This window comes from Lithobates pipiens, unplaced genomic scaffold (assembly GCF_037356315.1).
Source record: "Lithobates pipiens isolate NorthernLeopardFrog02 unplaced genomic scaffold, aLitPip1_a1.2 Scaffold_18, whole genome shotgun sequence".
NCBI classification, from domain to species: domain Eukaryota; kingdom Metazoa; phylum Chordata; class Amphibia; order Anura; family Ranidae; genus Lithobates; species Lithobates pipiens.
In genome coordinates, this window is record NW_027507758.1 from 21,239,589 (window position 1) to 21,251,944 (window position 12,356).

General features: G+C 47.9%; 1 protein-coding gene across 1 annotated transcript in view; it reads right to left on the reverse strand.

The window, feature by feature from the left end:
• Positions 1-1,116: 1,116 nt before the first annotated feature.
• The window catches only part of LOC143986662 (epoxide hydrolase 1-like), a 31,431-nt gene continuing 20,191 nt past the window's right edge, over positions 1,117-12,356 (reverse strand). Inside the window, 1 exon segment of the mRNA XM_077485067.1 lies at positions 1,117-1,321. Within this exon segment, the coding sequence (XP_077341193.1) occupies positions 1,117-1,321 (205 nt within the window).

Below are 12,356 nucleotides of genomic sequence, written 5' to 3' on the forward strand. Positions count from 1 at the left end.
GGTTTTCTTAAGTCCCTTGGCCTGCTGGGAGAACCTATATATTCGGGTGGAGTCAGGTGATCGGGGTTCTGTGCCACCTGGATGGCTGTTTCGGTGGATGTGTGTTGTATGCCCAGGGCTGCTAGGCCGGAGATTGGGCATATCCTGGGCACATCTGGCTGCTAGATTTTCTGAGGGCCTATCCAGAAGCAAGAGAGACACGCAGGGTTGGGAATGCGGCTTGCAGTCCAACCAGAAGTGACGGTTCTGCTGGTCAGAGAACCTGTCGTGGTCGGAGGTAGAGGGGAAGCTGTTGCCACTAAGGGACCATCCACCTTATTACCAGGGACCACCGTGAATAACTGAAGAAAGTACCGGAGAAGCATTCTCACCAACCGGGGATGGTGAAGAACCGGTATCAAGCCAGGGAAGCAGTCAGCAGAGGTGACGCTTGCAGAGCAGCCTTGTGTGTCAAGCCAGGCACCGGCCGAGTAGGCCGGTGGGGTGACGCTTGAGAGGTATCTAGAATGCAAAGCAGAGAAGCGGGGGTAACGCTTGAGGAAGATACCACTGTGAAAACTGGAGGAGCTCAAGGGATTCAGTGGCAGTGAATCAGTGGATCTAGGGAGAGACCGGGAGCTCAGTGGGAACTACAAGGAGTGATTGTAGTGAAAGTGAAGGAACTGTTATGTTTGAGTTTGGAACTGTTAAAGGCTGTTGCCATAGGAGACAGCATTTCTGCACATGCAGATGTGGCATCTTGCTGGAGGCCTTTCCCTGCATGGCTGTCCTCCTGTTGAAGTCTCGGAGTCTGCCAATTAATCTTGCAACTACCTAAGGGTGTCCTGGCCCTAACCCTCTCTCCCCCAGAAAAAAGTTTGTTAAGAGAAATAAACTTTCTTTTGCATTCAAGAAGTGTCTGGCGCCCAATACCTGCAACTACTTTACACCCACGAGGCCTCAAAACCCACTACATACAGAAGGCTGTTCTTTATACCTGGCCCTGGAGGCTCTTATTAGACCAAAGGAGGCCTGGGACCCTGCTACATATACATTTCCCCTCATTAGGAGCAGCGATATTTACAGAATTAATTTTTATTAGGCAGCACATGTGGAGTTGCAGGTCCTATCCTCTATTTAGTGTTTTGTTTCCACCTTGGATACAAATTGCTGGATGTCACGGGCGAGCAGTTCGGGCTCCTCAAAGGCAGCAAAGTGCCCCCCACGGGGCATGTAGTTGTAGGTGACGATGTTCTTGAATCTTCCTTTGGCCCATACCTTGGGGGTGTGTCTCAGCTCACATGGGAAGGCAGCAATGCCAGTAGGAACATACACAGGGGTGCTGCAATACAAAGACATCAGAGTCCCATGGTACAATACCTGTACAAATGACCATAATGGAAAAAACAACAGGGGCCTTAAAGCCCAACTGAATTTTCAGAGGTCCGACATGCCACCTGCTGAGTCAGAACAAGAGATCTCCAATCAGCAGGAATCATTAGCTTTGCTGATTGAAAAACAAGTCTAACTCAGAAAGGGGAATGTCAGACCTCTGGGGAGAGACCACTGCTTCCACGATGCAAAGGCCCATCTCTGCATCATGCTGGCCAGGGACAGGCTTTTCTATTGTACTGAAAACAATCTGTAAGGCTGCTTTCACTCCGGCCGTTAGCGGTAAAGCGCCAGACGTTTTGGTGTCGCTTTACCGCTGTTTAACCACTACAATACAGGGTAGTTTCGCCCCCTTCCTTCCCAGCCCAATTTTCAGCTTTCATTGCTCTCGCAATTTCTATGACAATTGCGCGGTCATGCTACGCTGTACCCAAATGAAATTTTTATAATTTTGTTCTCACAAATAGAGCTTTATTTTGGTGGTATTTATTCACGACTCCGTTTTTAATTTTTTGCGATATAAACGCAAAAAAAGGGGAAATTTGGAAAAAAAAACAATATTTTATTTTTTCTATTTTAAAAGAAATCCAATAAAATCAAATTTTGTCATAAATTTAAGCCAAAATTCTGCTACATGTTTTTGGTAAAAAAAAAAACGTGTATAATAATTGGTTTGTGTGATCACGGACATATGTACGCAAATGATCATGTACATATGTGTGCAGGTGATCACGTACATATGTGTACAGATAATCATTGGGACATGTGATTTTAGTGGGACATATGTTTTTTTATTTGGGGACATGTCTTTTTATTATTTGGGGACATGTGTGTTTACACTAGACTAGTGATCAGTGAGTAAAAAGCTGTAAAAACAGCTCATACTCACTAATCACCAGCCAGCTGCAGCGATCTGCTCTCCTCTCCTCAGCGACGACTTTCGTGTGAGGAGAGGAGAGCCGATTGCCTAGCAACCGGCTGTTTGTTTTGATCACATGACGGCTGTGATTGGACACGACCATCATGTGATCAGGAGGGCCAATGACAGAGCCCTCCTGCTGATCTGAGATGTGCCGTGTCCGGGTGACACGAGCGCATCAGGATCGCGCCGCTGCGCGGGCACGCGCACGCGCGGTCCCCCTACTTCTGAAGGACGTTCCTGAACGTCCAGTCAGAAGGAGGCCACATTTCAGGCTTCAAACATAAAGATTAGGGATGAGCTTCGTGTTCGAGTCGAACATACGTTCGACTCGAACATCGGCTGTTCGTCCATTCGGCGAAGTCCGAACATTTTGGTCCGTTCGCACGAATTCGTGTGCCGCTCACGGCCCGCAATGGACTGCGATGGCGCAGTGCATTGCTGGCTCATGATTGGCCAAGCATGCACTGTGACCCCGCATGCTTGGCCAATCGCAGCGCCAGCAGCGAGGAGAGCCATGATTTGCCACAGGCAGGATGCCTGTGGCCAATCATAGCTCAGGCTGTGTAGTGCACGCCCCACACTATATAAGGCCGCCAGCGCGGCGGCTTTGTGTAGTGTGTTGGTGTCTGAAGCAGTGGGTGTTCTGTGTACCTTCAACACAGTACACACCGATCGTTTTCGGCCGATTTCCGATCTTGCTGTTGTGTAGTGGTTGTTGTCTGCGTGCCCTGACCGCAGTATACACCACTATATTCACCTCACCTATATAGCTAGTGATCTATCTTTTATAATAGAGCTTGCAGTCAGTAGTGTTAGGAGATAGTGCGTGCTGTCTGCATGCTCTGTACCCAGTACATACCACTATATCCACCTACATAGCTCTTCTCTATTTGAGCCCACTTGCCATCTGCAGGAGTTATTGGAAGTTGTGTGTGCCTCCAGCACAGCACAGTATACATCTGTATATACCCCTTTATCTCTGGTGTTCTATAATAAAGGCATCTGCAGGAGTTAGTGGGTGTTGTGTGCCTCCAGCACAATATACACTACCCAACTGCTTTTTTACCCAACTCCCTTCAGGCCATTACCATGTCTGGAAGGCCAGCAAGGAGAGGCAGACAGGCGCGAGCCGATAAAAGAGGGCAAGCAGGCTCTGTGTCTAGAGACAACAGTGCTGGTCGTGGACGCGGTGCATTGTCATCAGCACGTGGCCATGGGACATGCTTGTCCTTCTTTTCGGCAGCTGGACATGTTGAGCCGCAACATGCCAACGACTTGGTAGAGTGGATGACCAAGCCCTCTTCATCCTCCTCATCCTCTCTCACCCAGTCTCAGGGTACTAGCAAAGCAGCTGCCAACGCATCGTCTTCCCTCCTCTCAATGTCATCATCAGTGACTCCTTCCCTAGACCCACCACGTCCTCCTGAGGAGTCTCCTGAACTCTTTGAGCACAGTGTTGGGTACATGCTCCAGGAGGATGCCCAGTGTTTTGTGGGCTCTGATGATGACACTCAGCTAGAGGAAGGCAGTAGCGTGAATGCAGAGAGAGGGGATGCTCAAGAAGCACAGCAATCTGGCAGTCATGTTCCACAAGCTGCAGCATACTGCCAGGTTTGCTACAGCGATGAAGAGGGAGGGGATGATGAGGCACTGACTCCACGTGGGTGCCTGGAAGGAGAGAGGAGGAGGAGGCACATGTCCAACGAGGCAGGATGCCCTCCGGAGGCCAGCTTAGGGGCAGCACACCGACTGAATCACACCGCAGAGCTCCGTCTGTGCAGGGCGCTGCCTCTGCGCGGTATTCTAAAAGTTCTTTGGTGTGGGCCTTTTTTGAGACGAGTGCATCAGATCGCACCGCTGCTATTTGCAACATATGTCTCAAGCGTATCTCGCATGGCCAAAACATCAGCCGCTTGGGCACCACATGCTTGACCAGACATATGTTGACCTGCCATGCAGCTCGTTGGCAAGCGTACCTCAAAGACCCACACCAAAGAACAAAGCGGACCTCTCCTTGCTCCTCATCAGCTGGCATCTCCAACCCCACTAGACCTTCAGTCCTCTCTGAAACCTGCTCTGAGAGGAATGAAGGTGTAGAATTAGGTGTGTCACAGCCAAGTGCTTCCGGGAACTCTGCTAGCGGTACACCCACGTCCGATTATAGCAGGCAAATGTCCCTGCCCCAGCTGCTGGACCGGCGAAAGAAGTTCACTCCCAGCCATCCACCTGCCCAGCGGTTGAATGCTAGCTTGGCTAAATTGCTAGCACTTCAACTGCTGCCTTTTCAGTTGGTAGACTCGGCCCCCTTCCGTGAGTTTGTACAATGTGCGGTTCCTCAGTGGCAGGTCCGCAAACGCCACTTTTTCTCACGGAAGGCAATTCTGGCTCTCTACCGGCATGTGGAAGGCAATGTCCTTGCCTCGCTGGACAGGGCGGTCAGCGGTAAGGTGCATATTACCGCTGACTCATGGTCCAGCAGGCATGGACAGAGACGTTACCTGTCTTTCATGGCCCATTGGGTCACTCTTCTGGCAGCTGGGAAGGATGCAGGACAAGGTGCAGTAGTGTTGGAGGTTGTTCCGCCACCACGCCTCCAAAATGCTACTATTGGTTGTGACACACCTCTCTCCTCCACCCCCTCCTCTTCTTCTTCCTCCATGGCCTCTTCCAGTGCTCTGTCCTCAGAACCAGCGGTGCTTCGTAGGCGTTCCAGGTGCTATGCAAGTACGCAGGCAAAACGATGCCATGCCGTGCTTGCGCTGGCTTGTTTGGGGGACAGGAGCCACACTGGGGCGGATGTTTTGTCAGCTCTGCAGGGGCAGGCCGAGAGGTGGTTGACGCCACGCCAGCTTAAGCCAGGAATGGTGGTTTGTGACAATGGCACCAACCTCCTCTCCGCCCTCTGACAGGGACAACTGACCCATGTGCCCTGTGTAGCTCACGTCCTTAACCTGGTGGTGCAGCGGTTCTTGGGCAGGTACCCCAGCTTACAGGATGTCCTGAAGCAGGCCAGGAAAGTCTGTGTGCATTTCCGACGATCATTTAATGCCTGTGCTCGGCTGGCTGAGCTCCAAAAGGAGTTGAACCTGCCCAAGAACCGCCTTATATGTGACATGCCCACCAGATGGAACTCAACATTGGCCATGCTGCAGCGGCTGCACACGCAGCAGGGGGCCATCAATGAGTACCTGTGCGACTACGGCACCAGGACAGGGTCAGGGGAGCTCGGTTTTTTCTCACCACGCCAGTGGGGCATGATCAGGGATGCATGCACTGTCCTGTCACCGTTTGAGGAGGCCACAAGGATGGTGAGCAGTGACAGTGCATGCATCAGTGACACTGTACCTCTTGTCCACCTCTTGGAGCATACGCTGCGTGGAATAATGGACAGGGCACTTGAGGCAGAACAGAGGCAGGAAGAGGAGGACTTCCTTGCCTCTCAAGGCCCCCTTTATCCAGACAGTGTTCCTGCTGTGCCACCCATCACACAGGAAGAGGATGAGGAGGAGGAAGAGGAGGAGGAGGATGATTGTGTCAGCATGGAGGTGGAGGCTGGCACTCAGCAGCAGCAGCAGCAGTCTTGTAGGGATGATTTACAGTCCCAAGAAACACGTGGACTTGTACGTGGCTGGGAGGAGGTAGCTGCGGATCATGTTGTCCTTAGTGACCCAGAGGACTCCGGACCGAATGCCTCAGCTAACCTACGCTGCATGGCCTCCCTGATCCTGCAAAGCCTGCGGAAGGATCCTCGTATTCTTCGGATCAAGGAGAGGGACCATTACTGGCTGGCCACTCTCCTTGATCCACGGTACAAGGGTAAGGTTGCCGACCTTATCTTGCCATCGCAGAGGGAGCAGAGGATGAGACATCTCCGGGAGGCCTTGCAGAAAGCTCTGTGCAACGCGTTCCCAGAGACTGGGAGGTCACAAACTCCTGGTCCTGGACAACGTGTTGCTGAGGCATCAGTCAGAAGGAGCGGTGAAGAAGGTGGCCGTCTGACTGATGCTTTCAGACAATTTTTTAGTCCGCAGCCCCAAGGTATGATTGGTTCCAGCACCCATCGCCAGCGTCTAATTTACATGGTGCAGGAATACCTAGGGGCAAGGTCAGACTTGGACACCTTTCCCACTGAAAATCCTCTGGCTTACTGGGTCTTGAGGATGGATCACTGGCCAGAGCTTGCACAGTATGCAATTGAGCTACTGGCCTGTCCTGCATCCAGCGTTCTTTCGGAATGCACCTTCAGTGCTGCTGGTGGCTTTGTTACCGATCACAGGGTGCGCCTGTCCACCGAATCAGTTGATCGATTGACCTTCATCAAGATGAATCAGTCTTGGATCACCCACAGCTACCAAGCACCTGAAGCTGATGTAACCGAATAATTTTTTTTGAAATATCACATCCCTTCAAGACTGCCTATGCTGATGCTGAGTGACTGTCCTGTTATGTTGATTGTCTATCCTCTTCCTCCTCCGCTGATATGTTGGAAGAACATTTCTGGTTCTGGGTGATGCCATCAGCCCAATTTTTCTGCCCCTGTTTAACAGGGGCGTTTAAGTACAATTTTTGATGCAATGCTTTGCAGCAGGGCTAATTCCTGCAATAAAACAAGAGTATATGGGAGAGGTTGCAGTGTGGTGGCACCAGCACCAGTGCCTAAGGCCAAATTTTTCTGCCCCTGTTTAACAGGGACATGTAATTACAATTCTTGATATAATATTTCACAGGAGGGCCCCTTCCTGTGCCCACCCAGAGTAACGGTGAGGACTTATAGTGTTGTGGCACCAGCACCACAACCACCAAAGGTCAATTTTTCTACCACTGTTCAACAATGGCATGTAATTCCAATTCTTGATATAATCGTTCACAGCAGGGCGCTCCAGCGCCCACCAAGAGTCACTTTCAGGGCTTACAATGTTGTGGCAAAACCAACACCTTGTTCCGCCATTTCTGCAGAGCATATAGGGCAGGCCCCTACTTTCAAACATCCAACTTACAAACATCTCCTACTTGCAAATGGAAGGAGACAACAGCAAGTGAGATGAAAAAAGATGGACGACAAAACAAATTATACAGGGGTGATAACCCTTCCCTATGTTTTCCAAAAAGCTTAAAAATTGTTTTTTTGACTGGAGCTACACTTTAAAAATGTACCAGTTGAAAATTACAAACAGATTCAACTTAACACAACAAACCTACACAGTCCCTGTCTTGTTTGCACCGCCTGTATACTGCTGTTCTGAGTATATAGGGCCTGGGGGCCACACGCATTTCCTTTTTTTAATATGGGTACGGGGTTCCCCTTAATATGCGTACAAGACCCAAATAGGCTGGTAATGGGCAGGGAGGGCTACCCATGCCATTTTTCTCAATGATTTTCAACCATATTGCAGGAACCAGATATAACATTAAAACCGCAAGCAGTTTTAAATGGTGTTATTTCCGTTTAACCCCTTCCCGCCGAGCGTACGCAGATCTGCGTACTCGGCTTCCGGGGGGTATACCGGGATGATGCCTGCACCTGCAGGCATCATCCCGGAACCGTTTTTTACAGCGGGCGATTGGCTTTCCAGCCATAACAACCGATGCGGCTAAAAGCCGCTCGGCTGTTATGCCGGAGGAGCGGGAGGGGACATCCCCCCCTCCCGCCGCCTCTCGCCGCTGTTACCGGTGCTCCCGCTCGATCGGGAGCACCGATCAGTGGTCCGACGCCTCCGGCTGCTGCGGAGGAACTGGAACGAAGCCGTAATCGGCTTCGTTCCAGTCTCCTCATCGTAAACACGGAAGCGACGTCATGACGTCACTTCCCGTTTACTCGGCTGCCAATGGCGCCGGTTTTAAAAAAATATCCGGTATTCAGAATCGCTGTTTTCGGCGATCTGAATACATTGAAGTGTAAAGGAGGGGTGGGGGGTCTTTTAGACCCCCGATCCCTCCATAAAGAGTACCTGTCACCACCTATTACTGTCACAAGGGATGTTTACATTCCTTTTGACAGCAATAAAAGTGATCAAATTATTATTTTTTTTTTAAAACAATTTAGTCGTTTTAAAATAAATAAAATAAAAAAAAAATTTTCAAAGCGCCCGCCGTCCCCGCGAGCTCGCGAAGCAAAGAAAACGCATACGGAAGTCGCGCCCGCGTATGTAAACGGTGTTAAAATCACACATGTGAGGTATCGCCGCGATCGTCAGAGCGAGAGCAATAATTTTAGCAGTAGACCTCCTCTGTAACACTAACCTGGTAACCGTAAAAAAAATTTAAAGCGTCGCCTATTGAGATTTTTAGGTACCGTACTTTGTCGTCAATCTACAAGTGCGCGCAATTATAAAGTGTGACATGTTTGGTATCTATTTACTCGGCGTAACATTATCTTTCACATTACGCAAAAAAATTGGGCTAATTTTACTGTTTTGTTTTTTTTTTATTCATGAAAGTGTCCCTTTTCCCAAAAAGTTGCGTTTAAAACACCACTGCGCAAATACCGTGTGACATAAAATATTGCAACAATCGCCGTTTTATTCTCTAGAGCCTCTGCTAAAAAAATATATATAATGTTTGGGGGTTCCAAGTAATTTTCTAGCAAAAAATATGGATTTTAACTTGTAAACACCAAATTCCAAAAATAGGCTTAGTCATGAAAGGGTTAATGTCATTTTGTGCAGGGACTGTTCTAAACACGGGAAACACGTGGCACTTCACAGGCATACTACAGACACCCCCCAGGCACCATATTTAAAGGAATATTTCACTTTTTTTTTTTCACTTTAATCGTCATTAAAATCAGTGCTCCCGCCAAAACGGCCATTTTTAAAAACATTTTAGGCATTGACCCATGTCCCCTGGGGCAGGAGCCAGGTCCCCAAACCCTTTTTAGGACAGTATCTTGCATATTAGCCGTTAAAATTAGCACTTTTAATTTCGAACGTTCGAGTCCCATAGACTTCAATGGGGTTCTAACGTTCGTACGAATTTGGGGTCCGTTCGAAAGTTCTGGTGTGAACCGAACCGGGGGGGTGTTCGGCTCATCCCTAATAAAGATATAAAATTGTTATTTTTTGTGAAGAATCGCCAACAAGTGCTAAACCCCTTCCCAGCCAGTGTCATTAGTACAGTGACAGTGCATATTTTTAGCATTGAACACTGTATTAGTGTCACTGGTTCCCGCCCAGTGTCAAAAGTGTCAGTTAGTGTCCAATTGTCCATCGCAATATCACAGTCCCGCTATAAGTCTATGATCGCCGCCATTACTAGTATAAAAAAAATTAGATAAATACAAATTCCATAAATAAATCTCAGTTTGGCGATGCTATAACGTTTGTGTGCACCAATTAATATACGCTTATTGGGATTTTTTTTTTACCTAAATCATGTAGCAAAATATATATTGGCCTAAATTTATGAAGAAATTCGATTTTAGATTTTTTTTTTTTATTGGATATGTGTTATAGCAGAAAGTAAAAAATATTGTTTTGTTTTTTTCAAAATTGTCTGTCTTTTTTCTTTATTGTACAAAAAATAAAGAAACACAGAGGTGATCAAATACCATAAAAAAAAAACTCTATTTGTGGGGGAAAAATTTACATACATTTTATTTGGGTACAATTTCGGAGGACCGCTCAGTTGTCAGTTAAAGTAACACATTGCCGTATTGAAAAAAATGGCCTGCTCATGAAGGGGGTAAATCTTCCAGAGGTTAAGTGGTTAAGCTGAGAATTTAATTTGCCTTTAGGCATTCCCTTCTCTATCCAAAACTATAAAAAAAAAAAAAGAAGCTTTAGATACATTTTAAGCATGCAGCCCAGCCATACGATCTCCAGCAACAAACAATTGTGATGTAATCTATAATCTTAAAAGAGTCTAGACACCTTAAGAGGTCATCATGAAAGAGTATGGAGACCACACATCCGTTCCATCTCCTTATGCGCGGCACTCAAGGACTTCCCATCCAGAAGAGCAATATGCTGTCTCACCACTGCTTTGTCTGGCAACAGGCTATGTCCATTACTGGAGCCCCCAGGTTTCATTCCCACACCCCCCTCTGGGATAACCCCTCGCTCCCTGAATTGCTTACTATCCCTGACCGCTCCCAATGGATGACCATGGGTGTTCTTTTTCTGTCCCAGGTCATCACTAACGGAACTATCAGACCTTTTCAAGCCCTTAAAGACGAGTTTGGCCTCCCTAACCAAATGCTCTTCCGCTACTTCCAACTCCGACACGCCCTTGGCTCCCAGTTCGGAGCCTTTGTCCCCAGACTTGAGACGCTCCCGCTCGTGACCGTGGTCCTTGGCGACGACCCTAAGAAAATGATATCTTTCTTTTACAACAACCTACTCACGCCGGGGGCCACCCTGCGTGCGTACCGACTTAAGGCTAGATGGGAGGCGGATGTTGGGGCTCTCGAGGACGGGGACTGGGACATCGCGCTGAGGGCTCTCAAGATGGTTTCCCCTAAATTATCGGACAGACTCACACACCTCTATATGCTTCATAGATCCTACCTAACCCTCATACGACTGTACAAATTTAGACCCAACCACAACCCGACATGCCCCAAATGCGGTGATCCCCAAGCCACATTTTACCACCTAATGTGGTCATGCCCCATACTGCAGGACTACTGGATTCAGATTGTTGAGTTCCTCCATGACCAAATGGGCTCCCCATTGACACTCTGCCCCCGCCAATGTCTATTGGGAATTCTTCTAATACCCGAGGAGGCTAGGATCCCAACCATTCTCCTACAAGAGACCTTATTTCTAGCCAGGATGCTGATAGCCCGCACTTGGATGAGCCCATCACCCCCCACTGTCTGGAAATGGAAGGCAGCGGTCAACGCTACCCTTCCCTACAAAAAGTTGCTGTATAAGCATAGAGGATGACTGGGCAAGTTTGCTAAGATATGGGATAGGTGGGTGGGGGATTCCAATGGCTGTACAGAATAAATGCAACCCGATGCTACTTTGTCCTAAAACTATCAGGAACCTGTATGGTATAACCAATCGACCCTCATGTGAAATGGGGGTCCCCGGCCCCGGCTGGCGCTCTCATGCCCCTTCCCTCTGGGCGGCCTCCTGCAGTGTATGCCGTGCATCTGCCCATAGCCCTCATTCTCTGAAATCCCCCCCCCAAACACACTGTACTGCTATTATAAATGTACTTTTATAAATGTAACCAAAGAAGCATTTTCTCAGTCTGTAATACCGTTAACAGCTATTCTATCCTTGTATTTGGTGCATGTTGCACCCCACACGTGTTTCTATTGAACAAAAAAAGAGTATGGAGACCATCAGAGGTCACCATGTCTAAGAATTATGGTTAAAGGGAACTATATTACCTAATTGTTATCTATTGTTTTGGCTAAAAAACAAGGTTCCTAGTTATAGAAAATCAAATTCTAGAGCTGGGATGATATCTAACCCTAACCTCTTAACAGAACTTTTATCTGGTTGGTTATACAATCTTTCAAAAACATATCTAAAGGTTACCTTCTGAGAGAAATCTCTTCAGAGTATGTTTCTGGATCCTTTACCCAACAATCCCTCCCTGTATTGTGCACTTGGATCCTACACTGAATGGGGCTTTTAATGGGTTGCTTGGGTCTTTACCAAAATATATTTTTTTCGGCTGTCCTTTCAACCCCACATCCAATCACTTTCCAAAAATTGCCACCTTCACCACTATAACAATTCCAAAATATGCCCCTTTTTAACCAATGGCACCACCAAGTTACTATTTTATTCCCTTGTTATCTCTCATCTCGACTATTGCAAATCCTTCTTCGTTGCTGCTGCCAGACTCATCCAACTTACAAACTCCTCTCTGCCATTCCCTCCACATGCTTGCCCAACAAATAATATGAAAATACTAACAACATATACATTATAAAGCTATCCACAGCTCTGCCCCAAACTATATTGCCAACTTTGTCTTAAAATACCAACCAAAACCATCCTCTTCACTCCTCCGAAAAACCTCCTGCTCTCCAGCTCCCTCATCACCTTCTCCCATGCTCACCTCCAGGACGTCTGTAAAGCCTCTCCCAACCTCTGGAGCTCCC